At 42.5% G+C, this 27,913-nt stretch overlaps 2 protein-coding genes across 2 annotated transcripts in view; both read left to right on the plus strand.

Moving 5' to 3' along the window:
- Window positions 1–27,913, plus strand: part of LOC137416741 (uncharacterized) — an 89,064-nt gene that overhangs the window by 49,489 nt on the left and 11,662 nt on the right. The window contains exon 3 of the mRNA XM_068102368.2: window positions 27,172–27,186. Coding sequence (XP_067958469.2) covers window positions 27,172–27,186 — 15 coding nt within the window. The remainder of the gene's footprint in view (window positions 1–27,171; window positions 27,187–27,913) is intronic.
- On the plus strand, window positions 8,329–25,511 carry LOC137416909 (uncharacterized). The gene is made up of 2 exons (XM_068102601.2): window positions 8,329–8,741; window positions 21,584–25,511. The coding sequence occupies exons 1-2, from the start codon at window positions 8,375–8,377 to the stop codon at window positions 22,894–22,896; spliced, it is 1,680 nt and encodes a 559-aa protein (XP_067958702.2). The 5' UTR covers window positions 8,329–8,374; the 3' UTR covers window positions 22,897–25,511.

Genomic DNA, 27,913 nt, shown 5'->3' on the forward strand with positions numbered 1-27,913 from the left:
ATGCAAGCAGCATCGCCTCGGACGATCTCGACTTTGACCCAAAGGAAGTCGCTCTCCCTCCTTTGGACCGTTATGCTTTATTTTATGGCCATAGGTTTGAGCCACCTGATACTGACGATGTTGTGTCTTCCCCAGATCACCAGCATGTAAGAGACCTCATGAACATGAATATCGATTGAGCGCTGAAGATCTACAAGGATTTCACTTGGGGAAGCCTGGGCGAGCTCCAGTTGGGGAGGAGTCCTGGCCGCACCTCTGTGGACCAAGGGTGGGTCGGGAGATCTTCCTGGGTGTGGACCCCGGTGGAACCAGAGGTCTTCGTTGTGGATTTGACGCGCCATTCGATCTTCATGCCTCTACGGTCTCACCTCATACACGCATCTACACCTGACTTACATCATACACCCACTTACACCCACTTACACCCACACACCCGCGGATCATCCTGCTGAGTGCGATGTGCGGTACTGGGTACGGGACATGCTCACTGGGCTGCATTCGCGTGGTACGTTTAGTGAACCCTTTACACTGTCTCTCTCTCACCTCTCTTGGTGGATTTTTCATGCCATTTGATCACCCCACTTTTACGGATTTACATTGCATACTCACATACAGACGCGAATCATCCTACTGAGTATGTGTGGTGCTTTGGGTACGGGACATGCTTACTGGGCTGCCTTCGCGTGATATGTTGAATGACTTTCCTGATTGGTTTTGTTTCTGCTTTGTTTGAAATAAAGGCCTTTGATTGGCTCGTAGATAACTTTGTATCTTAGATCCAAAAGGGCGGTATGTAGGGAGCTGTAATGCCCCTCCCCCTTTGTATATCCTTGCTGCTTTACCAATTACCAAGTATAACCAATTATATGTTTTGTTTTGACTGATTGCTGTACTCTTTTATAATACTTAGTTCTTTCTTGTGCATTGAGGATGTGTAATATCCTAATATGGCCTGTGTGGGCACACACAATCTCTTGTTCCCCTTCCCTGGCCTTGGTGGCAGCTGTTATCTCTCTGCCTCCCTCTAGACTTTGCCAATATCCTGTGGGCTGACACATTTACGAGTGTCCCCTCCCTTTGTACTTTCCCAACCAAGGTTTCCATACAGAAAGTTGTAAACATGTTGCCACATATGGCTGACCATCTCCTTATCTGAGTTAACCTATGAGTGGCCTTGATGAGCTTCCTCTAACTAACTGAACAACAGGATGGGACTATGGTGGGAGGGCCAATGAGCCCATTCTGTCTCTGTATCTTGTGAGCTAAAACCACACCCGATATTCCTTATATAAAGCAAGTTTAAATCGAATTATTTCAGAGCATCTTGTTGTAGTGTTGGTCATTTCATGTGAACCTTCCTGTGACACCTGCTCCCGCAAGCTTGTGTAATCGAGTTCTAATAAATATATCCGTTGCTCCTTTTCTCTGAGTCTTCTGAGTCCCAAGTTCTAAGTCTCAATCAGACATATATATATATATATATATGTATATATATATATATATATATATATATATATATATATATATATATATATATACATATATATATATATATATATATATATCGTGAGTTGAGATGATGACGGTTTGGGTTTATGTAAAACTCGCATCGCTACATCGCACAGGCCTATTCAAACTGAGGATAATGACCTGACGAAACTTGAGTGTCTGTGTTGTCATGATTTACACCAATCATAATACAAACATTAATTTATTTTGTACAAATGTATTTGTAATGTTGGTGATATTATTTATTGTACACCGCTCCTTTCCCATGCCATCTCCAGGCGCTGCATGACATCATTGCCAGGTACCGAAGGGCAATGACACACGCTGAAAGGGAGTACTCGGTTTTCACTCTGGTTGTTTGATTGTTTGTTTGTCTAGGCGATATCTCAGCCATCCTTTGAGCTGGGAAGCTGAAATTCCAGCACAATATTGAGCAAGTGCTTTGGCAAAAACGTTGTTTTTTGATTAATTAATTAATTGATTGATTCGTTACTTAATTATTATCGATTAAGTATTTATAATAATAATAATAATACATTTATTTTATATAGCGTTTTTCAAGAAGCCCAAAGGCGCTTTGACAGAGTACAAAAAACAAGTGCAAAAAGACAAAAATCAATAGGTAAATAATCAAAGCAAAAGGAAGGAGAAGGAGAGGAGATAGTCAGGGGTTACATGCTGAGGGTTAAGTGTTGAATGCAGTGTTGAACATGTAGGTCTTGAGTGATGTTTTGAATGAGGTGAGTGAGGAGGAGTCTCTGATGGTGTGAGGTAGTGAGTTCCAGAGGGTGGGAGCAGCGATGGAGAAGGCCCTGTCCCCCCAGGATCTGAATTTGGTCCGGATGGGGGGGGGGGGGGGTCAGGAGGTTGGTACCAGCAGAGCGGAGGTTGCGGGTGGGAGTGTGTCTGGAGAGGAGGTCAGTCAGGTAGGATGGGGCCATGTTATGGAGGGCTTTGTAGGTCAAGAGGAGGATTTTGTACTGGATTCTCTGGGGGATGGGGAGCCAGTGACGCTTGTAAAGGACGGGGGTGATGTGGTCACGGGTCCGGGAATGGGTGAGTAGACGGGCAGCGGAGTTCTGAATGTATTGGAGTTTATTGGTGATTATTGAAGGTGAACCATAGAGGAGGCTGTTGCAGTAGTCCAGACGGGAGGTGATGAAGGCGTGGATGAGGGTTTCTGCAGCCATGGAGGAGAGGGATGGACGGAGACAGGCGATGTTTTTCAGGTGAAACAAGGCTGTCTTTGTGATCTGTTTCGTGTATTTGTCAAAGGAGAGGGTTTGGTCAAAGATGATGCCAAGATTCCGGATGTAAGGGGAGGTGGATACTGGGAAACCGTCGATGTTGAGGGCAAAGTTATGGGTGGATTTGGTGAGCGTTTTTGGGCCAATGATGATTATTTCAGATTTATCATAGTTAAGTTCTGAGGAAGATGATTTGAAGCCAGGATTTTATTTCAGTGATGCAGTTTGTCAGGATAGAGTGGGTGGCGGTGGAGACGGACTTGGTGGAGATGAAAAGCTGGATGTCATCGGCGAAGCAGTGGAATTGGAGACCATGACGGCGGATTAAGTGACCAAGGGGGGACAGGTACAGGATGAAGAGGAGGGGGCCAAGAACTGAACCTTGGGGAACACCTTGGGGGAGGGGAGCAGTGGGGGATTTGCAGTTATTGATGGAGATGAACTGGCGTCTGTCAGAGAGGTATGATTTGATCCAAGAGAGGGCAGTGCAGGTAATGTTAAAGGTGGTTTCAAGTCGGGTGAGGAGGATGGTGTGATTGATGGTGTTAAAGGCGGCGCTGAGGTCAAGGAGGATAAGAATGTTGAGGTTGCCAGCATCAGAGGAGAGGAGAAGGTCGTTGGTGATTTTGAGGAGAGCAGTTTCAGTACTGTGGTTGGAGCGGAACCCGGATTGGAATGTTTCATACAGGTTATTGGCAGAGAGGTGATGTTTGAGTTGAGTGGCTACAGTGCATTCCAAAACTTTTGACAGAAAGGGTAGGTTGGAGATGGGTCTGAAGTTATTTAGGGTGTCAGGGTTGAGTCCAGGTTTTTTTCAGAATGGGGGTAACAGCAGCAATTTTGAGGGATTGTGGGACGATGCCTGTAGACAGGGAGGAGTTTATTGTTGCAGTGATCAGTGGAGAGAGAGCAGGAAGGGAGCCCTTGACAAAGCTGGAGGGGATGGGGTCAAGAGTGCAGGTGGCAGTTTTCATTCCTATGAGGAGTTCAGAGAGGTCAGTAGGGGAGACTGGGGAGAACTGAGACAGGGGTTGGCAGGATAAGGGGGGACAGGTGGTTTGAGGGGGAGCGGGTGCGGTGGTGGTTAAGCTGTTGTAGATGTAGTCAATTTTACATTGAAAAATGAAAGGAAGGAGATGCTGTTGTCTACTGTGAATGACTGGGTGGCGGTGTTCAGGGGGCTGAGGAGTTTGTTTATTGTAGAGAAGAGTGCTTTTGGGTTTCCAGAGCCAGAGTGGATAATTTGAGAGTAGTAGGCGGAGCGGGCACAGGAGAGGGCATCTTTGTAGTGTTGTAGGTGGTCCTTGTAGGCTTGGGAGTGAATTGTGAGACCTGTTTTATTGCGGAGTCTTTCAAGTTGGCGAGCATGATTTTTCATCAGGCGGAGTTCAGGGGTAAACCAGGGAGCAGAATGGGTGAAAGAAAGTATTTTGGTTTTTATAGGCGCAAGCTGGTCAAGGCAGGAGGAGAGAGCGTGGTTATAGTAGTCAGTGAGGTCAGAAGGGGTGTGGAGGTCAACGAAGGGAGAAGTGGACATTTTTTCAGAGAGGGTGGATGAGAATGAGGTAGGTGAAAGAGCGTTTAGCTTACGGAAGTTGATAGTGCGATAATGCCTTGGTGCTGGGGTGGGGATGTTGATGGTCATAGTGATGGCTAAGTGGTCAGAGAGGGTGAGGTCGGAGCCAGAGAGATGGTGCAAAATTAATCCAGTAGAGCAGACAAGGTCCAGAATGTGACCACGGTTATGGGTAGGAAAGTTGACATGTTGAGTAAGGTTAAAGCAGTTGAGTAAATCAGTGAAGTCAGTGGTTATTGTGGAGTCAGTGGAGTCCATGTGGATATTGAAGTCACCGAGGAGGAGGATTGAGGGGGAGAGGGAGCAGAGCTGGGTCAGAAAGTAGGAGAAGTCAGACAGGAATGATGGGTGTGGTTGGGGAGGGTGGTAGATGACAGCCATGACTGACTGTGTGTGACCAGAGAGTTAAAAAGCCAGGTGTTCAAATGATGGAGCAGATGAGATGGAGATGAGTCTGGTCTTGATGTCCTGTCGGTGAATTACGGCAATTCCACCACCTCGGCCCTCCGAGTGTGGTTTATTGATGTAAGAATATCCATTGGGTGTAGTGAGGTTGAGTGAGAAGTTGTCCAGTGGTTGTTGCCAGGTTTCAGTGAGACAGAGAATGTCCAGTTTATTATCCAGAATGTAGTCGTTCAGGATGAGGTTTTTGTTGTTGAGGGACCGGGTATTGAACAAAGTGAGCTTCATGCTGGTTTGTACAGTGGGGATGAACTCAGGTGATTTAGCCAGGGTTTGCAGACAGGAGGTGCGATCGTGTGCGTTGCTGTGACCAGGTGCGCTGGGACGATGAGTGGGAGTGCCCTGAGCCGACCAGAGTACGGGAATGAAGTGACCTGTTTGTAAGTAAACAAACTTTCGACCAGAGCCTCTATGAATATATCTGGGTCATCGCAGGAGTCCGTGGTATTTGATCGCAGAGATGCATGATGGGGTGGAGTAAGTAATGAGCAGATGAAGCCTTGCGGCGGAGTACCTTAGAGCCATGCCAGGCAGGAGCGAAGGGGACGAGTACGAGGCCAAGGTCGAGGAGGACGGGTAGGCCTTGCCGCAGCGGCTAAAGACCGCAGCCGCTAACCAAGACGCAGCGGCAAACGACTGCAGCCGCAAGCCAAGACAACAAAGGCTGCAGCGGAAAACAGCCACAGCCGCAAACCAAGACAACAAAGGCCGCAGCGGCAAACAGCCGCAGCCGTAAACAACGGCCGCAAACAACGGGAGCGGGCCTGAGGCGACAGTGGAAGAGCCGGGCAGGCGAAGCCAGGAGCAGAGCCGGGACCGAGCAGGGAGCAGACCCAACGGCCAAAAAGCCACCACGACCACCAGAGAAGCAGATTATGTACAATGACCCAGTGACCCAGTCGGAGAAGCGGCGAACAAGCAACGCCAGCGTCCTCTCCAGACCGGACCGGAAGCGGAACCAATGTGTATATATTTCTATATTTCCTTTCTCTTCTGGGCATTATCTCAGGCACCTTTTGAGCTAGGAAGCTGATATTTGGATATGACAATGACCAAGTGATTTGGCTGTAAAGGATATTATTGATTAATCGATTAATTATTCAATTATTCGATTTATAACTTAATTGTTTTTGTTTTTTTTAAGTTACAGATTCGGATGAAACGGTGGTGGTTTAGCTATTCTATTAACATTAACCAATTGATTAATTATTCAATTGCTTTATGATTACTATTTATTTTTATTATTAATCTTTTTTTTTTCTTTCTCATCTGGGCAATATCTCAGGCACCTTTTGAGCTAGGAAGCTGATATTTGGACACAACAGTGACCAAGTGATTTGGCTATAAAGGATATTTTTGTTTTATTGATCAATCGATTAATTATTTCATTATTAGATTTAAACCTTAGTTAAATTTTTTAAAGTTAAAGATTCGGATGAAACGGTGGTGGTTTAGGTATTCTATTAGCCAATTGATTAATTATTCAATTGCTTTATGATTATTATTATTCTTTTTTCATTATTAGTCATATATTTGTTTTCTTTCTCATCTGGGCAATATCTCAGGCACCTTTTGAGCTAGGAAGCTGATATTTGGACACAACAGTGAGCAAGTGGTGTGGCTATAAATGATATTTTTGATTTAATGATTCATCAATTAATCGATTAATTATTTATTGATTAATCAATAAATTATTTCATTTTTTCGATTAATGACTTATTTAGCTAATTTTCAATAAGTTACAGCTTCGGATGAAGCACTGGTGGTTTAGGTATGCTATTAGCCAAATGATTAAGAAAATATTTTATGATCATTATTTATTGATTTTAATTATGCAATTCATCAATCAATTATTGTACACCTCTCCCTCCCAATACAGTGTCCATCGCCGAAGTCAGGTTGCTAACCGGAATGCCACGCTAGAGGATGTTATTTATTTGTTTGGCATGGGGGTGGTGTACATTGAGTGTATCTGTGCTTGTTTGTAATTTATTTATAATCTGAAAAGGTCCAAGTGGTGCAAAGCTCTAAATGGTCAAGGGTCCCAAGCTGGTATATTGAGTCCAACAGGTCTTAAGGGTATTCAGGATCTTCAGGGGTCTTTGTGATATTTTGGGTCTTCATGGTCTTTAATGGTATTCAGGGTATTTAAGTGTATTTTGGGTCTTCAGGGTCTTCCAGATCTTTTGGGTCCTCTGGATCGTTTGAGTGTGTGAGGTCTTTGAGGATCTTTGAGGTATTTTGGGTCATCAGGGTCTTTTGGGGGTTGGGTCTTTTGGGTATTCTGGGTTTTCAGGGTCTTTTGGGTCTTCGTGGTCTTTAATGGCATTGAGTCTTTAAGTGTATTTTTGGTCTTTGGTGTCTTTTGGTTCCTGTGGGTCTTTTGGGTATGCAGGGTCTTTAAAGATATTTGGGGTCTTCAGGGTCTTTTTTTTTTGGTCTTCAGGGTCTTTAAGGGTATTTTGGATATTTGGGGGGTTAGGTCTTTTGGGTCTTCGGGATCTTTGGGTCTTTTGGGTTCTCTGGGTCTTCAGGGTTGTTAAAGGTCTTTGGAATATTTTCAGTCTTTGGGGTCTTTTAGATCTTTTGGGTTTTTGGGGGTATTTTGGGTCTTTGGAGTCCAATGGGTCTTTTCATTCTTTTATGTATTTGGGGTCTTTTAGGTCTTTGGGGTATTTTAGGTCTTTGGGGTCTTTTAGGTCTTTGGGGTATTTTAGGTCTTTGTGGTATTTTAGGTCTTTGGGGTTTTCAGGTCTTTGGGGTCTTTTTGGTCTTTGGGGTCCTTTTGGTCTTTAAGGGTCTTTGGAGTAGTTTGGGTTTTTAGGTTAAGTATTTCAGGTTGCATTTGTGGGTGGAGTCAGGTCAGCTGTCCAACCAATTGGTGAAGAGCAGACATACATACATACATACAAACACTTGCTCCATTATATATAGATTTCCACACAGCACTCACTCCTCCAGAACACATGAGTGTCATAAGAGATGATAGTACTGATATTCTATGTATGACTCAGAAAGAAGTTATTTCAGTAACTTTGATAGCACGAACATAACTCACTTTGACTTTCTACCAGGTACCAATTCACGTCAGCAGAGTCAACGTGCAGCCATGACCTGGGATCGTCAATCCAAACACTGATAGTGATAAATGCTTATACAAGTTACAAGGACACTTATCTCGCCCAATCGAATCAAATTTCACCTTATAACGATGTTTAGCATCGTTGGTAAGATATTCTACGTAATTTAACGACATTCGGACGGACTAAAATTTAAAAATTACGAACTGTTTCACATGAAGGAATGGCGTTCGCATCGTTGCTCGGGAGTTGTTTTCACCGCGATAAAATGGCGGCGATCGTTGCTAACCGGAAGTAACCCAAACTAGCTTCCACCCATTGGACCGTATTTATTAGTATTAACACATTTATTGTTAAAATTACGTAAGATCACCAAACCAAACTAGTTATGGTGACGGTCTTCGATCTCCCAAAAAAAAAAACCGCAGTGTAAAAAACAACAACAACAACACGCATGATTTATTTATTTCGAATATCTCCGCGCGGTTTCTTGAAGGAAAATGGTCTCTATGAGAGCTCGGGGTGCTCTCAATCCCGCCCCGGCCTGGCTGAAGATCCAGGGTCTATCGGAGGAGTCTCTCCGAGCCGCGGTTACCGGTCTGGGGATCGAGATCTTCGGAGCTCTCTGTGCGTGTGCCGAGCCCGCTCCGGTGAGGGATCGACTCTGTGCTTTAGCTGCACGAAGGTTTACCTTTACCATGTACGTCGAGCTGTGTCGGTACATGGAGTCGTGCCGAGCGCAACGAAGATCGGAACGGACCGTCGTGAACAAGCGTGGAAAGGACGCTGAGGATACGGGAGGACATGATGATGATGGAACCCTGCACATCAAGGTCGATGAAGAAGAAGCAATGGATCCCGAGGATCGTGAGTCGGAGAAATAAACCTCTTGTCACCTAACCAACTCATTCACCAAGATTAGTCATAATTCGTCCATAACTTTTTAAAATATCATGTTATATGTCGCTTTTCACCCAATCTCTCAATGGTGAAGAATCACTTTTTTAAATTATAAGAGCCGGAACCGGATCAGGATCTTCACCAAAATCTAATCATTTCGTCATGACATTGTCACATACACTACCTAAAAAAAAAAAAAAAAAAATCTTTTTTAAGGCCATTTTCCTTGCTAGAGCGGGTGTTAGCCTTGCGGGCCCCATCTTAGTTCCATTTTTGAGGCAATGTTTTACATACACTACCTCTGCCAAAGTTCGTCTGAATCCGTCCAATACTTTTTGAGATATCTTGGTCACAGACAAACAGACAGACAAGGGTGAAAACAACCTCCATTCACCTTCGGTGGCGGAGGTAATAATGAAATGTAGACAAACAAGTACAGATACATTCAAAGTACAGCACCCCCATGCCAAATAAATTAACATGCTTCAGCATGATACCGCCGTGCTGCACATTGAGACGGTATTGGGAGGGAGAGGTGTACAATAATTGATTGATTAATTGCACAATTAAAATCAATAAACAGTAATCGTAAAATAATTTCTTAATCGATTGACTAATAGCAACCGCCAGTGTTTCATCCGAAGCTGCAACTTTTTGAAAATTAATTAAACTAGGGCGTGCCCGTACGTGGGTGCAAAAAAACATGCGTGCAAACAACAACAACAAAAAAAAACTTTGAAACCACGTGGCAGTAACGACCACAGAACCCCCCCCCCTCTATTTACATGAAATGGTTTGGTCCATTCGCAAAGCCAAAGCGAACGGCTTGCGAGTACGGTAGAACCCCCCCCCCCCTCTATTTACATGAAATGGTTTGGTCCATTCGCAAAGCCAAAGCGAACGGCTTGCGAGTACGGTGACCATACCTTGGGAACCACTTGTCCGATTAATTTCAAACCTTGAAAAGGCACATCCTCGGGTCCCCAGAAATATACCTGGCAAGTTTCAAGTATATCGGACCCGTGGTTGTCGAGAAACAGCGGTCACAGACAAACACACACACACACACACACACAGACACACACACATACACACAGAGATTACTGGAATTATAGATAGATGACTCGTTAATTGAAATAAATAAATAATTGATTAATCAATAAATAGCAAATCGATTAATTGATTAATCAATAAATAACTAATTGATTAATCAATAAATAGCAAATTGATTGATTAATCAATAAATAGCAAATTGATTCATCAATAAATAGCAAACCGATTAATTGATTAGTCAATAAATAACTAATTGATTAATCAATAAATAGCAAATTGATTGATTAATCAATAAATAGCAAATTGATTCATCAATAAATAGCAAACCGATTAATTGATTAATCAATAAATAACTAATTGATTCATCAATAAATAGCAAATTGATTCATCAATAAATAGCAACTCGATTAATTGATTAATCAATAAATAACTAATTGATTAATCAATAAATAGCAAATTGATTCATCAATAAATAGCAAACCGATTAATTGATTAATCAATAAATAACTAATTGATTAATCAATAAATAGCAAATTGATTCATCAATAAATAGCAAATCGATTAATTGATTAATCAATAAATAACTAATTGATTAATCAATAAATAGCAAATTGATTGATTAATCAATAAATAGCAAATTGATTCATCAATAAATAGCAAACCGATTAATTGCTTAATCAATAAAAAACAAATTGATTGATTGATTAATCAAATAATAAATTGATTAATTGATTAGTCAATAAATAATAACTCGATTAATTGATTCATCAATAAATAATCAATCGATTAATTGATTCATCGATAAAAATAATAATTTGATTACTTGATGAATCAATAAATCCAAAATATCTTTTATAGCTACATCACTTGGTCACTATCGTGTCCAAATATTAGCTTCCTAGCTAAAAAGGTGCCTGAGATATTGGCCAAATGAGAAAGAAAATAAATGAATGATGAATACACAACAATAACAACCATTTTAAGGCCATTTTCCCTGCTCGAGCGGGGGTTAGCCAAATGAATGATTAATAATGAAAATAAATAAATAATAATTGTAAAATAATTTTCAATAATAATTGATCAATTGGCTGATATAATACCTAAACCACCACAGTTTCATCTGCATCTGTAATTTTAAATAAATTAACTCATCAATCGAATAATAAAATAATTCATCGATTAATTGATTAATCAATGAATCAAAAATAAATCGATTAATTGATTCATAAATCAATATTGATTGATTGATTGATTTTGATTGATAAAATTGATATTGATAAAATTGATTGATTCATCAATATTGATTCAATAAATAATTAATCGATTAATCGATTAAATGATTAATCAATAGATCAAAAATATCCTTTACAGCCAAATCACTTGGTCATTGTCATGTCCAAATATCAGCTTTCCAGCTCAAAAGGTGCCTGAGATATTGCCCAGAAGAGAAAGGAAATAAATAAGTACTTAATTCATCGATAATAATTAAATAACTAATTAATTGATTGATTAATCAAAAAACAAAAAGTTCAGTTTGTGCCAAAGCACGTGCTCATTATCGTGCTGAAATTTCAGCTTCCTCGCTCAAAGGATGGCTGAGATATTGCCCGGACAAACAAACAAGAAAGAAAGCAAGAAAACAACTGGAGTGAAAGCTAAGTACTCCCTTTCAGCGTGCGTCATTGCCGGGCCCCTTCGGTGCCCGGCGATGACGTCATGCAGCGCCTGGATGTGGAATAGGAAAGGAGCGATGTACAATAGGAAAGGAGCGATGTACAATAACCCTCAAATACACTTGAAAATAATTACTCCAATGAAAAAACTTTTGCTGAAAACTTTATTTTAATTATTGTTTCTACATCTATCTATAATTCCAGTAATCTCTGTGTGTTTGTTTGTTTGTACGTTTGTACGTTTGTTTGTCTGTGACCGCTGTTTCTCGACAACCACGGGTCCGATATACTTTAAACTTGCCAGGTATATTGCTGGGGACCCGAGGATGTGCCTTTTCAAGGTTTCATATTAATCGGACAATTACTTACCGAGCTATGTCCAAAAAACGATTCAACCAATCAGAGAGCAGCGAGCTATCGCGTGTGCCGAACGTGGCGGACACACTCTGCCTCGGATGGCACATTTGAGAGCGTATTCATTTATTTCACGTTTGCAAACTATGTTGCCGCTATGTTGGCGTTAAACTATGTTTTAAAACTAATAAAAACCATTTCATCTAAATAGAGGGGGGGGGGGGGGATTGTCACTGTACTCGCAAGCCGTTCGCCGTTCGCTTTGGCGTTGCGAATGGACCAACACATTTCATGGACCAAACCATTTCATGTAAAGCGTTCGCCGTTCGCTTTGGCGTTGCGAATGGACCAAAACATTTCATGGACCAAACCATTTCATGTAAATAGAGGGGGGGATATAATTTTAGATATAGATATAGTACGGGCATGCCCTAGTAAACTGCAATGATAATAACCATTGGAACAATAAAGTTGATCTTAGCTATTGTCTAATGAAATCTATATAATCAGACAGAGGATTCACGAAAAACATCTTTCGGGAAAGTTTCTTTTTTACATACACATCCACTACCCTCTCAATGTCGAAGTCGATATGTTTGTGTGCACATAACAACACGAAAGCATTGAATCAGCCATTGTTTTTGTTTTTGAATGTTCAATTTGGAAATGAAAATGATAACCACAACGACACTCGTAGAGTGAATAGTCTCGCCGCGCGCGTTCATTCTGAAGAAAATTACCATCGTTAACTAAACATGCCACTATTATGGCCCACATACCCATATCCATGTATCCGATTATGTCACATAGTTACTTGGCATGGGTTATGCATGCGTGTGGTAAATTTAATTCTTCACTCACATCGAGTCATTGATCAGATATATGAAGTTTCAGATTTTTCGGATAAAGATTTCAAATCGACCAATTATGGCTGGAATACAACTTCACCGATGACGTCATCATTGTCACACTATATACCTCATCGGGAGATGATGACATGGCAAGTTTTTTTTTCTTTTTTCGTTGAGTGGTTTTGGAGAAAATGATGTCCAAATTATTTCCTTTAATCCAATATGGCTGCCATGCCATGTGACCTATGATGTCAAAGTTAGCAATAGAATTTCCTCCATGGGGAGTCCCTCCGAGGTTTAAAGTTTCCTATCAATTGGACAGGCTGTTACAGAGAAAACCATTTATAAAGTGAGATTACATGAATGCAGACAGACACACTGACACATTCTCTTTTACATTTTCACATTTTTCACCGACATATTTTCTCATTCTCTTTCAACATGGAAAGATTAAAGGTGTTTCCTTGACTGCTTTCCATCGTATGGCTGCAAATGTGGAGTCCCTCGCTTTTGGGGAACCCCATCCCCCTCCCTCCAAGGTAATGATGCAATTGGTGAGTCATCCATAAGAACTCCGCTCCATCCAATCAGAGCCAGGGATAGTGGTGACTGAGTCAACCAATGGATGTTCACAATACCAATTACGTCATGACTGATGAATCAATCGGTGTCGCTCTTCCATAGACATGCTATAAATGCACGATCTGCCGATATCTCACCTCTTCCGGTATTTTGCTGTGAATCGCCTTGGGGAGTGCAGCACGAAAACCTTCGGTTATTGTTATTATGTCGTTTGTTTTCTTGTATTTTAAATACACTAGGGCATTGCCCGTACGTGGGTGCCCGTTCCTTGCCAAAAAAAAAAAAAACGCTACCCGTACGCTCTACCCCGCCCGTACGCCCGTAAACAAAAAAAACAACGCTCTTCGCTTCCGCCCTTCGCTCTGACTGAATTGGGAGAAATAATGCGCATATGAAATCGAGAAATTATTATTTTCTCCGGAAGAAATCGAATTACGAACCGTACCGTAATGGCGGTCAGCTCGTAACGCGCTCAGCTCCGCTCGTTCTCACATCGGCCACGCCTACGCAACAAAGCGTTCTGTGATTGGCTGCCGGAAGTGAAGTCTTCACTGTCCGGAAGTTCGCAAATCGTCGCAGTTACGATGAATCGTTTTAATTTAATCGCAGTTTGAATTCGTTTTAAAACATAGTTTAACGGCAACATAGTTTTCCAACGTGAAATAAATGAATACGCTCTCAAATGTGCCGTCCGAGGTAGAGTCTGATCGCCACGTTCGGCACACGTGATAGCTCGCTGCTCTCTGATTGGTTGAAGCGTTTTTTGGACATAGCTCGGTAAGTACTTGTCCGATTAATTTAAAACCTTGAAAAGGCACATCCTCGGGTCCCCAGCAATATACCTGGCAAGTTTAAAGTATATCGGACCCGTGGTTGTCGAGAAACAGCGGTCACAGACAAACACACACACAGACACACAGACACACAGACACACAGACACACAGAGATTGCTGGAATTATAGATAGATTAATTTAATGTATTTAACTGCCTCAGTTAAATATATTTTAATATATATTTATTAAATATATATTTATATTTATATTTATATATATATATATATATTCATTAAAAAATATATATTTTAACTGCCTCAGTTAAATAATTTAACTGCCTCAGTTAAATAATACTAAATATATATTTAGTTATAACGATGGACAATTTCTTTAAATTTTCAGATTTCACTCCATATTTTGACACTTATTACTTAATGAGTTCATGTCATGAGCTCCGATCCTCAAATCTGAAGACAGATTTTGATAACAGTAATAATAATAATAATAATAATACATTTATTTTATTTTGCGCTTTTCAAAAAGACCAAAGACGCTTTGACAGAGTACAAAAAACAAGTGCAAAAAGACAAAAATCAATAGGTAAATAATCAAAGCAAAAGGAGGGAGAAGGAGAAGAGATAGTCAGGGGTTAAATGCTGTGGGTTAAATGTTGAATACAGTGTTGAACAGGTGGGTCTTGAGTGATGTTTTGAATGTTGAGTGAGGAGGAGTTTCTGATGGTGTGAGGTAGAGTTCCAGAGGGTGTTAGCAGCGATGGAGAAGGCCCTGTCCCCCCAGGATCTGAATTTGGTCCGGATGGGGGGGTGGGGGGGGGGGTCAGGAGGTTGGTACCAGCAGAGCGGAGGTTGCGGGTGGGAGTGTGTCTGGAGAGGAGGTCAGCCAGGTAGGATGGGGCCAGGTTATGGAGGGCTTTGTAGGTCAAGAGGAGGATTTTGTACTGGATTCTCTGGGGGATGGGGAGCCAGTGAAGCTTGTAAAGGACGGGGGTGATGTGGTCACGGGTCCGGGAATGGGTGAGTAGACGGGCAGCGGAGTTCTGAATGTATTGGAGTTTATTGGTGATTATTGAGGGTGAACCATAGAGGAGGCTGTTGCAGTAGTCCAAACAGTATATACTTTAATTAGTCTGAGAGGCCATTGTAAAAAAATTGCATCATATAGTGCATAAAATCGCTCCAAGCTCCAAATTTGAAAACTATAGCCCTTACTTGCAAAAGCGATGTCTATATTGATTCATACGAAGGAAGATCAGGCAATTGATAAATGAGTCAGGAAAGTGAAAAAAATACATTTTGAGTGCTTTTGCTTACAGAAACCGTTGCGACCTGTTCCAAGTCGATGCATTTTTGAGCAGGCCAAAACAAAATGGCAGCTTAAGACCCAGCAGGTAAGGATCTTTTGTTTTTGATGATGAGCACCCCCTTAAGTACCCCCTCAAAGGGGGTGTTCAAATTGACCCAAATACTCAGTGTTCATTTTTGCACTCCCTCGGAGTTCCCTTTGTTTGCATGCTGAGTTTCAGGTCACTAGGTTTCATAGTTTGGAGTTATGGAGGAGACACAAACACACAGGATACTTTGTAACCAGGTAGGTCTCCGTTGCATTTCCTGAAACCCACCCATGTGTGGAGATAGCAGTGAACAACAGCAAGGTGAACGCACACACACTTGTACATATATACTGTACATGCACACACTGGAATATGTACGCACACACACACACACACACACACACACACACACACACACACACACACACACACACACACAAAGGTGGATACTTTGAGATCTGGAAAGGCTCTGTTTCACCTTCTGAAACCCGCATGTGGAGATAACAACCAACAACACAATTTTTCTTTTATTATTATAGACTAGCAAAGAGGCCCGGCGTTGCCTGGTAATGCCGGGTCCCTCCTCCCACCCATTCTCCTCCCTCCTTCCACCCCACACCCCTCCGACCTCCTTCCACCCACCCATCCCCCACCCCTACCCTTTCCCGGACTGCCATCCCACCACTTCCCCTCCCTAATCCCACCCACCCCTGCATCCTCCCACCAAACCCCTCCGGACTCGCCCCTTCCCCTCCCTCCAGACTCAAACCCCACCCCACACCCCTCTGAACTCCCACCGAACCCCTCCAGACTCTCACCCCTTCCCCTCCCTCCAGACTCCAACCCCACCCACACCCCTCTGAACTCCGACCAAACCCATTCCCCTCCCTCCAGCCCCTCCATACTCTCACCCCTTCCCCTCCCTCCAGACTCCAACCACAGCCCACACCCCACCCCTCTGGACTCCCACCAAACTCCTTCCCCTCCCTCATCCCACCACTTCCTCTGCCTCCTCCCAACTGGACTCCCACCTCTCCTCCCTCACTCCTTCCACCCATTCCCCACAACAGGTGGGGGCTCATATGTTTATTGGCTATGAATTGTGATAAAATGACAATTTTATTTACCCCTTACTAGGGGTAAAATGTGATAAAAACCCCATTGTAAGGTGTATCGTGGTAAAACAAGACCGATAGTCTAACAACAGTGTAGCTGAGCTTGGTTGATACCCTTCCCCTCCCTCCTTTTGGAGTATTTTTTCCCTGCCACAGCAGGGGTTAGCCTTGCGGGCTCCATGACCTCATGGTTCCCTTTTTGAGGCAGTTTTTACGGCCGGATGCCCTTCCTGACACCAACCCTTAGTCGCCTCTTATGATGCGCAGGGATACGGTGTACCTATTCTAAATTGGGGTACACACTGGGATCATTCATCCCAGCAAGCTGGTACTCAATGTGCCGACTTCGGAAAGATGGCACACCGGAGTCAACCCCACTGGCGTTAATTCAGCGACCCATACAGACATAAATGAACACTCTTTGTACTCTGCGCGCATTGCACATCACGTGCAGCAAATTTGACCTCCCTATGCCTTGTATTTATTGTGATTTAAAAAAATACCGCTTCTCTGCACCGACCTTGAGGCTCAGTTTGCAAGCCACCGTCTACGATTCCAATGTAAGAGGCATAATTGCTCTTCTTTTTGGTCTTCGGAGTCCTTGGGGTCTTGTGGGTCCTCAGGGTGCTTTGGGTCTTTTGGGTCGTCAGCATATTTTTTGTATTTTTGGTCTCCTGGTTCATCGGTGTCTTTTGAGTCATTTGAGTATTTTGGGTCCTCAATCTGGATCTTTGGGGAATTTAAGGGTATTTGGGTATTTTGGATCTTAGGGATAATTTGGGTCTTTGGGATCCACTGGGTCCTCAGGGTCTTTAAGGGTCTTTGGGGTATTTTTGGGTCTTTTCAGTCTTCAGGATATATTTGATCTTTATAGTCTTTGGGGTATTTAAAGGTCTTTTGGGGTATTTAAAGGTCTTTGGGGTATTTTGGGTCTCCATGGCCTTTTGGGTCTTTAACAGTCTTCAGGGTCTTTTGTGGTATTTCGGGTATTTTGTTTGTGGTATTTTGGGTCTTTTTGGTATAAAACCTTTGTGATATTTTGGGTCTTTAAGGGTCTTGGGGTCTTTTGGGTATTCGGGGTATTTATGGGTCTTTGGGGAATTTTTGGTCTTGGGGGTCTTTTGGGTCTTTAAGGGTCTTGGGGTCTTTTGGGTATTTTGTGTTTTCAGGGTCTTTTAAGTCCTCTGGATCGTTTGGGTCCTTGGGGTCTTTAAGGATATTTGGGGTATTTTTGGTCTTCAGGGTATTTGAGGGTCTTTGGGGTATTTTGGGTCTTTGGGGTCTTTTGGGTTTTCAGGGTATATTGGGTCTTTTGGGTGTTTAACAGTTTCTTAAGGGTATTTGATGTATTTTGGATCTTCAGTGTCTTTTGGGTGTTTGATGGTCTTTAAGGGTATTTTGGGTCTTTGGGGTCTTTTAGGTATTCGGGGTGTTTAAGGGTCTTTGGGATATTTTGGGTCTTTGCAGCATTTTGGTGTATTTTGGGTCTTTTGGGTCTTTAACAGTCTTCAGGGTCTTTTTGGTCTTTGGGATCTTTTGGGTCATCAGAGTTATTGGGGGTCTTTTGGGTCCACTGGGTCTTTTCGGTCCTCTGGGTCTTTGGGGTCTGTAAGGTCTTCATGGTATTTTGGGTCTTTGTGGTCTTCGGGGCATTTTGGGTCTTCTGAGTCCTTGGGGGTCTTCTATGTTCTTAGGGTATTTTGGGTCCTTGGGGTCTTTTGGGTCCTCTTAGTTGTGTTGGTCCTCTTGGTTGTTTGGGTCCTCTGGGTTGTTTGGGTCCTCTGGGTTGTTTGGGTCCTCTTGGTTGTTTGGGTCCTCTTAGTTGTGTTGGTCCTCTTGGTTGTTTGGGTCCTCTGGGTTGTTTGGGTCCTCTGGGTTGTTTGGGTCCTCTGGGTTGTTTGGGTCCTCTCGGTTGTTTGGGTCTTCTGGGTTGTTTGGGTCCTCTGGGTTCTTTGGGTCCTCTGGGTTGTTTGGGTCCTCTGGGTTGTTTGGGTCCTCTGGGTTGTTTGGGTCCTCTGGGTTGTTTGGGTCCTCTGGGTTGTTTGGGTCCTCTGGGTTGTTTGGGTCCTCTGGGTTGTTTGGGTCCTCTGGGTTGTTTGGGTCCTCTGGGTTGTTTGGGGCCCCCAGGGTGTTTGGGTCCTCTGGGTTGTTTGGGTCCTCTGGGTTGTTTGGGTCCTCTGGGTTGTTTGGGTCCTCTGGGTTGTTTGGGTCCTCTGGGTTGTTTGGGTCCTCTGGGTTGTTTGGGTCCTCTGGGTTGTTTGGGTCCTCTGGGTTGTTTGGGTCCTCTGGGTTGTTTGGGTCCTCTGGGTTGTTTGGGTCCTCTGGGTTGTTTGGGTCCTCTGGGTTGTTTGGATCCTCTGGGTTGTTTGGGTCTTCAGGGTCTTTTCAGTCTTTTGGGTCTTTTCAGTCTTTTGGGTCTTTGGGGTATTTTGGATCTTTGGGGTATTTTGGGTCTTCATGGTCTTTTGAATATTTAACTGTCTTCAGGGTATTTGGGGTTTTCAGGGTATATTTGGTGTTTGGGGTCCATTAGGTCTTCAGGGTCTTTTTGGTCTTTTGGGTATTCGGGGTCTTTGGGGTATTTTGGATCTTCAGAGTTCTTGGGGGTCTTCTGGGTTTTTGGGGTATTTTGGGTCCTCTGAGTCATTAGGGTCCTTGGGGTTGTTTGGGTCTTTTCGATCCTCGGGGTCTTTTTGGATCCTCGGGGTCTTTTTGATCCTTGGGTTCTTTTGGATCCTCAGTGTCTTTTGGATATTTTTGGGTGTATTGGGGTCTTCGGGTCTTTTGGGTCTTCAGGTCTTTTGGGTCTTCGGGGTATTCTGTGTCTTCAAGATTTTTTGGTTCTTCAGAGTCCTTGAGTTCTTCTGGGTCTTCATGGTCTTTTGCGTCTTTAACAGTCTCCAAGGTATTTGGGGTCTTCCGGTCTTCTGGGTGGGTCCTTGGGGTATTTTGAGTCCTCAATGTCTTTTAGGTCTTATAACCGGTGGACACACAGTCGTGTTCAAAGATTGTCCATTAAACACCCCCCCCCCTCCCCCAATGAAGTCCCTCCGAAACTCAAAGCCTTTATAACCTACCCTCATGAAGGGGGACAGACGGACACACACACACACACACACACACACACACACACACACACACACACACACACACACACACACACACACACACACACACACACACACACACACACACACACACACACACACACACATTGTGTTTTATATGGTATATAACCAAATTTAACCTTTCTAATATAACTAACTAATTACTTGTGCTACTTGTCACAATGCCAATTGTTGCTTGTGATAAATGCCGTATTTACTTTAATTCACCAAATGTCCGTCTGTCTGTCCGTCCGTCCATCCGTTCCCAGGTACCGCAAAAACGGTTGAACCGATCGCAACAATATTTTGGGTGGGTAATCCTGGGACCCCCCTGGAGTAAAATAGGCTATATTGTTTTTCCAATTTCAGCTTTGGTCTCCAGCATTTTCAGGTTTGGACTCCCGCATAACGTTATTTTCCCGGGTACCGCACAAACGGCTGCACCGATCCCAACCTCACGAATGAAAACACACAGTTAAAAATAATGACCTCGGACAAAAACCTTTTATAAGGACATGGGTTGAATCCCTGCTTGAGAGAATGTCAACCCCCTCCCCGCCATCACGGTCGTCTCTCCAACTCACAATCCCACGAGATATGCGGAAAGGACGACCCTAAACCAATTATCTTCTTTTTGATTCATATATAAACATCATTAAAACTAAATAATGACTTCGGCCAAAGTTCAAACGACGTGGGTTTAATCTCTACATGAGAGAATTCCACATAGCTATTTGGGTGGTGTATACGCTAACATATCGCTGTCTCCATCGATCTTGTCCAAGCCGTAACACCCATCGGCTCAAAATCCTTTTAACTGTTGACTTGGTAGTTTTTACAATGAAGGAAACACGTATCAGGAATACATACGACATAGCGATTATGAATGTGACAGCTCTGAGGCGTCTTTCGCTTTGCATCGCAGTGACGGCAAGCACCAACATTGCGGCTGTAAGATTAAAATCTGGCTTCAAGCCCCCTCACCACCCAAAGCCTTCAACCAGACATATTAACATGCTCCTCCCCCTTCATTCCCGTTCTTCAAAGCAAAGCGGTAAAAATTGTGTCGCCATTATATATGACTATGGTACCCGCCCGACGGGCGGGGCTTCAATTGGGAGGCCCAAATGAAAAGGCAAAATATCAGAAATTGAAGAATTGAATTGAATTGAATAATTGAAATTGAAATTGAAATTGAAATATGTATGTTTATATGTGACCAAAACGTCTTCTTCTTCTTCAAATACTATTAACACCCTCTTAATTTACGTTTAGACTGCTGAGACCCTTCAGAACTTTGATGACCCCTTAAGACCACCAAGACCCCTGAAGACCCAAAACACCCTGAAGACCCCAAAGACCCTTAAATACCCAGAGGAACAAAAAGACCCTTTAAGACCTAAAAGCCCCTGAAGACCCAAAACACACTGAAGACCCCAAAGACCGTTAAACACCTTGAGGAACCAAAATGCCCTGAAGACCCAAAAGCCCCTGAAGACACTGAAGTGCCAAAAGACCCTGAAGACCCAAAATACACCGAAATGGTCAAAGATTCCTATCCCTCTGAAATGACGTGTGGTGAGGCGTGCGGAGTGCGCCGAGTCACACTAGTTAATCTAATTGTCCAATCGTCGCTTAGACTATGGCTTTCTTTTGTTTCAATTGTTATTATTGTGTACTGTACTGTCCTGTAAAGACTGGCATTGCGACGAGCAATGAAGAAAGAAAAATCCACTTCACAAAAGTAAATGGTAACCTACAACTTTTGAACACCGCATGGATGTAGTACGACACACGATAAACCATGTTGAGAAAATTCACATATAAAGGTCACACATCATTTCAGGATAATTCACGTCATACAAATACAGCTTCATATTCAAAGCTGTACGTTGCCTTCAAATGCCTAGTTTCTGAGAACTGACTTTTTTTTCTATGGTTCTTCTCAGGTAAACAGAATATCATCTGGAAGTTTTCCTGCAACTCGTGCTCCTGTGCCTTCAACACAAAGGCTGCATTGATGAGACACAGGAAGAGGCACCGACCAGTTTCCAGTGAGAAAACGAAGAAATGCACCGGGTATTCTTCTCGTTCCTGTTATAAGAGCAAACGGTTGAAAAACGGTGAGACTCACACAAAACAGAGACCATACACCTGCAGTGTATGTGGTAAGGGAATGAAGAGGTCGGGTGAATTGAATAATCACATGCTTATTCACACGGGGGAGCGCCCATACTCTTGCAAGGTTTGTCAAAAGATGTTCACATCCTCTTCACATTTGAAAAAACATTTTCGTTGTATCCACCCCGAGGAGCCCTATACCTGCAGTACTACCTGCAGTATATGTGGTAAGAAATTCAGAAACTTTTATAAGTGGAAGATTCACATGCGGATTCACAATGGAGAGCGCCCATATACTTGCAAATTTTGTCCAAAGGCTTATCCTTCTTCATACAACTTGAAAATTCATACCTGTACCCACACAGGAGAGCTGCCATACATTTGTGAGATTTGTGGGAAAAAGTTTTCCTTTTCTTCAGGTTTGAAAAGGCATGCACGCATCCATACAGTAAAGCGACCACATATCCGCAAAAGACCAAAAAAGCCACAGACCTGCAGCGTGTGTGGTAAACGATTGAGTAACTCGTCGAAGTTGAAGATTCACATGCGGTTTCATACTGGAGAGCGTCCATATACTTGTAAAGTATGTCCAAAGGCATTTAATTCTTCAACTGTTTTGAAATATCACCAACGTATTCATACTGGAGAGAACCCATACCCTTGCAGAGTTTGTGCGAAGATACTCTCATCTTCATCGGCTTTGAAAAGGCATGTACGTTGTCATACAAGGAAGAACGAAAGAGTTAATTTGGGAGAAAAACCTCACAAGTGTACTATGTGTAGTAGGGTGTTTTCTCGTCCGGCAAGTTTGTCTCAACATCTCAAAATGCACACCGGGGAGAAGCCCTACAAGTGTTCTGTGTGCAGCAAGGTATTTGCTCGTTCAGTAAATTTGTCAAAACATAATAAAATACACACCGGGGAGAAGCCCTACCAGTGTTCAGTGTGCAGCAAGGTGTTTGCTCATTCGGTACATTTGTCTCAACATAACAAAATGCACACTGGAGAGACCAGACGTCCAAAAACAGGTGCAAGTGCAGGATACTACACAGGAAAACGAAACAGAAACAAATACAGCCCCAATGATCACAAAGAAGAAAAAGGAAAACTACAAAAAGAAATATCAGCAGATATACTCTGACAAATGGGAGAATGACAAAAGAGCAGGAAGATTCAAAAAAGAGCTTGGCTTGACAGAGCAGGGATTGACAAGGAAGGCTCATTGTAATGGCTAAAAAGAGGTCAAATTAATTGGGATGGAGAACGAGTCATCATAAATGTCGAAGACCAGGGACACTACACTAATGCTTTTAAAGAAACGGTGGGATTGAGCCACTCGGACAAATGCATGTTTTGTGGAGTAGAAACAGAAAGTACCAGTCGCCTCCTTTCGGGATGTAAAAAACTCATGTCAGAACACTTGTACACAGCAAAACATGACAGCATCTGTAGAGTAATCCACTGGCACATCTGTAAACATTTCAACATTCCGGTTCCAGAACAATCATGGAAAGGCAAACCAAATCCGATCCATGAAAATGAACATATCGTGCTCACGCATGACAAGATGATCCCATCAAGTGTAGAAATTGCAGTCGGAGCATTGAGACCGGATATAGAGCTCAAACAAAAAGAAAAGAAAAGACGGCACTGTTGATTGAGGTTTCGGTTCCCAATGACTTTGGACTAAATGCTTCAAAAACCAAGAAAATGACCAAATACCAAGAGCTGAAAAATGAGGTCAAGAGGCCTCGGAAATTGAGGAAAGCTGAAATTGTACTCGTGATAGTCGGAACAACAGGGATGATCAGGAAAACCCTTACTGAGTACTTGAACAGCATTCCGGGGAATATCATGACAAACAAGCTACAGGTGGAGGCTGTCAGAGGTTCAGTGAGGATTCCAAAACGAGCCCTTGGAACGAAGCTATGAGAATGAAGTTTCACAAACTGGTTCATGAATAATGATCCTTTACTGAAAAAGGAGGTGGAGATTTTGAGTTCTGGGAGAACTTGCTCCAACCTCATAAAACCCGCATATGGAGATAACAACCAACGAGAGAAGCTCCCCAAGTTTTCTGTGTGCAGCAAAGCCTTCATTCAGTCATCATCTTTAAACAAGTATCAAAGATTGATACATTCGTAGCAGGTAGACCACAACATGGACAACTTAAATATTGACCCAAGAACAGTGATACAGAAGCGAGAAAATGAAGTTCCATACAAGCACAAGGAAGTTCCATGCAAGAGTAGTAGAGGGCCACCAAATGAGTCACAAACGAATTTGCAAAATAATTGCCAGGGGTACTTACAGAGCACAATAATCTAGCTGTAAGCATCTATCTCCCTAAGAAGCAAAATCAAAGTAATAAAAAACTTGCAGTTTCAGTATTACAAAATAGTTGCGGAATAGTAAGAACAGGTGCAAATAGAAGATGCTATACGTGAAATCAAAACAGCAGTGAATGCAGCAGCGAATAATTGCAAAGAAGACAAAAACAAGTATAAAGCAAAATATCTACAAATATACACTGACAATTGGGAGAATGACAGAAGAGCAGGAAGATTCATAAAAGTGCCCAGACAGATTGAAGTGGCTAAGAAGGATTCAGCGTCACTGGGATGGAGAATGAGTCCTAATAAATCCCAAGGCTTTCACAAGATGGCATGTTTGAGTTATTCAAACAAGTGCAGGTTCTGCAAGGAATAAATGGAAGGACCAATCACCTTCTCTCGGGATGTAAAAAAACAAACAGCTGTACATACAAAGTGCTACGGACCAGTATAACATTTAATTGTGCTTAGGTAAAGGTTATATTGGCTGGTAAATCTCCTGTTAAGTCACAACAGCACAACAACACAACAACAACAACAAGAGGCATAAAAGGACACCGGCAGTTTGAGAAGGAATGGAGGAGAAAGCAACAGCATTTCTCCTGAGCTGTCACGCTCGTTTGCATGTGGTGTAACTCATTTTAAAACTGACCTACACAGTAAAGGAGGAATCAGAGGTCTTCTGTATGCGAACCTGACAAGGTTGAGTGACACCTATTCCCTGACCACGACAGCCAACTTTAATCAGCTGTGCGTTGGTCTATAGAGATTCAGATTCACTTCGTATATCATACCTGGTGAGGTAATATTGTCGGAAATCTTTCTACTTGTGGTATCTACCCATCGGACATTGCATGACTGTTATCTCTGTGACAATTTCAAGGCTTGTATTCCCTCATTGGTGCCATTTTGGGTGATTTGTGTGCCATATTTGAGAAGGCACGCAGCTGATTAACTGGTGCATAACCTCGGAGTTTATTCGTTCTTCCAATCACTCCTCTTATTCAAGTGACACATCGTCCAAAATAGCTAGCTTGGAGTTCCCGTATTCAATATCTCTCGTACAAGCTTAACTGTCAGTCGGGTTCCTCTCCATACTTCGATGATACATTGCTTTCACCTTCTGAGGACTTGTAAAACATGACTGTCCAGTTGGCTTCATGCTCCGGACTAGATCCTTTCAGCCGTGCTCACCGCCGACCTTTCACCCATTTATAACCCACTGGGATGACTGTATGAACTGCTTGCTTGAGATAAGTTGTCACATCGAGTCATGATTTAACTTGTAGCTGCATTGTTGTCTGTGATGTTTGTACATGTTTAATTTTGGAATTTTTAGGAGAGTCATCAAGTGTTACATTTAATGAGTATTATTGTGTTTCACATTGACAGTAGGGATAAATAAATATTCCTTATAAAGTTACCCTTCTGTCTTCTGTTGGTTTCACCCGTAAAACAACACAAAGGGCACATCAGTGTCTTTATTTATGTTCTGCCGTGACACCCTCCGGGTTACCGGTGTACTTGTTGCGGTGTCCCGAGGTCAACACGTAACACAAAGGCACAACAATTGGCAAGCAGTAATCCACTGGCACCTCTGCAAAAACTTCAATATCCCAAAAACTTCAATATCTCACCAATGACCGGACCATCCCATCGATTTTGAACATAATGATGAAGTACCGATAGTTAGAGTAACAGAAATAATTTTAAAAATAACCTCACTGAAATATTTAACACTATCTTGGGGAATATTACTGTAAACCAACTACAATTTCAGGCTGTATGGGGATCCGTGACAATCCAAAAAAGAATCCTCGGAAAAAAATGAACTCCAAACTTGAGTTTATTCCAAACTCGAAGGAAAAGCATTAACGTAATACTCTGACATGGCACAGTACGCAACAAAGCAGAAGCTTCTTTTGCAAATGGTAAATAATTTATCACAGTTTTTCAAACTTGAATATTATGAGTCCTGCCAAGACCCATGAAGCACGGAATTCAAATAATTGAATACGGAGGAGGCTGCCACACGTCAGGTATATGGGCGTATCGGTTTGAGCCATTTCAATCCCATCAAAGGTCAATCATTTTGTTTGCTGTTAAGACGTATGATATTGTAAAACTATCCAAACATTTCATACACATTTTATACCGAAGCAAATCTGAATATTGAATTGGGGGATATCAGGTTTGTGCTCAAATTGAATAATTCCCACCTGAATATTTTTAAAATCAAATTTAAAGCTGATTTTTTTTTTGTTTATCAATGGTTTTCAGTTTCTTTGTTTAATTTTTAAATAAATCCAGACTTTATCTTTCGACAAACGGTTTACCTTGTATTTTGGACTTGTTCATTCCCACTTGCCTTTTATAGCATACTAGCTGAATACCCAGCGTTCCTGGGGAGGGGGGGAGGGGAAAGGCAGGTGAGAGAGGGGAGAGGAAGGGAGTGGTGGGAGAGGAAGGGAGTGCAAGGGGGAGGGGAGAGGGAAGCGGAAAGATATACTACATATACATCTTTGGGGGGTTGGGGGGGGGGAGGAGGGTTGCTTTGACAGGCCCCTCAGTTTTGGGGAGAGGGTGAGGGATAGAAGGAGGAAAAATTTATCCATGCGAAGAGTGTTTTCACCTCAGTGTTGCCCAGGTAAAAAATGAAATTGTAATACCCTTGCCACAATCACCAGGTGGCACGACACGGTGCACATTTACATAGAGAATTTACTCACCCACCCTCCCCCACCTGACACCCCACACTCCTGCGTGAGGCTGCGTCCACATAGCCTATGTTACCCCCCAGACAAAGTTGTATTTGTATTTGTACCCACAAGTAAAGTATAAAAATGTTTTTAGCTGAAGTACCCGGCGTTGCTCAAGCAAAACAGAAACATTAACATATTTGAAATGAGGACAAATATAATGGAAAAGCAATTACATCCAAATCAGAATCCATCACAAAAATGTCAAATCATCTTTTTACCTTTTTGTTGAATATATGCTGCTGAATGTGCCGTTGATTACGTTTCTGAGTTAAGTATGATGACGTTCAAGAAGAAGAAGAAGAAGCCTTACCACCAACTTTGACCGCTGCTGGAATTGTTTGATTGAATCTGAATTGTTTGATTATTTGTTTTGAAATGTCTGGTAATTGTTTTATATTTATTTATGCGAGTGTGTACTTGTATATAACTGTCATTCATCTAAAAGGTTTAGGCACGATAGAGTGATTTTTTTTTGCTGTAATCCCCTGAAAAATCGACCTGTTTTTTTGAAATATTTCCCAAATTTTTTTTAAACCTGAAACCTGGCACTCACTGACAAGGCCCTGAAAGTTTGACGAAGATCCGTTCAGCCATCTCTGAGAAAAATGGCGTCACACAGACAGACACACAGACAAACGGCTCTCTTATAGTAAAGAACCATCTTTAGAGGCCATTTTTCCCTGCAGAGCAGGGGTTGGCCCTCTTATAGTATAGATCACCTCAATTACGTTTTCAACCCTATTGCCAAAGTGAAGATCCACAATCATGAGGTCAATTATGACAGTCCTGTTGTTTTCACTGCGTAGCGGCAAGTTGGTGCATCACACCATCGTGAGTATACACAAGGCTTGTCTCTTTCTGCTCCGAATTTCAATATTTACTGGTGCCTTGTATTGTCCCACCAGGCCATATGATGGTGTAAAGGGCAAAGACATTTTGCCGGTGTGAAAAGAAGTCCTTCTCCAATGCGTGGCATTGGGGGAGGCAACGAGAGGTAGAGAGATACGAGCATCTGGCCTGGTAGGAAAAGTTGAATGAAGTCACCTTCTTACATCAATCTACA

This window comes from Myxine glutinosa, chromosome 1 (assembly GCF_964187855.1).
Source record: "Myxine glutinosa chromosome 1, kmMyxGlut1.1, whole genome shotgun sequence".
Taxonomy (NCBI): Eukaryota; Metazoa; Chordata; class Myxini; order Myxiniformes; family Myxinidae; genus Myxine; species Myxine glutinosa.

Excerpts from the sequence above, each read along its gene's own strand:
- LOC137416909 (XM_068102601.2), top strand. The coding sequence starts at position 8,375 with ATGGTCTCTATGAGAGCTCGGGGTGCTCTCAATCCCGCCCCGGCCTGG. Across the intron at positions 8,742-21,583 it reads AGCAATGGATCCCGAGGATC|GTAAACAGAATATCATCTGG; the intron begins GTGAGTCGGAGA and ends GGTTCTTCTCAG.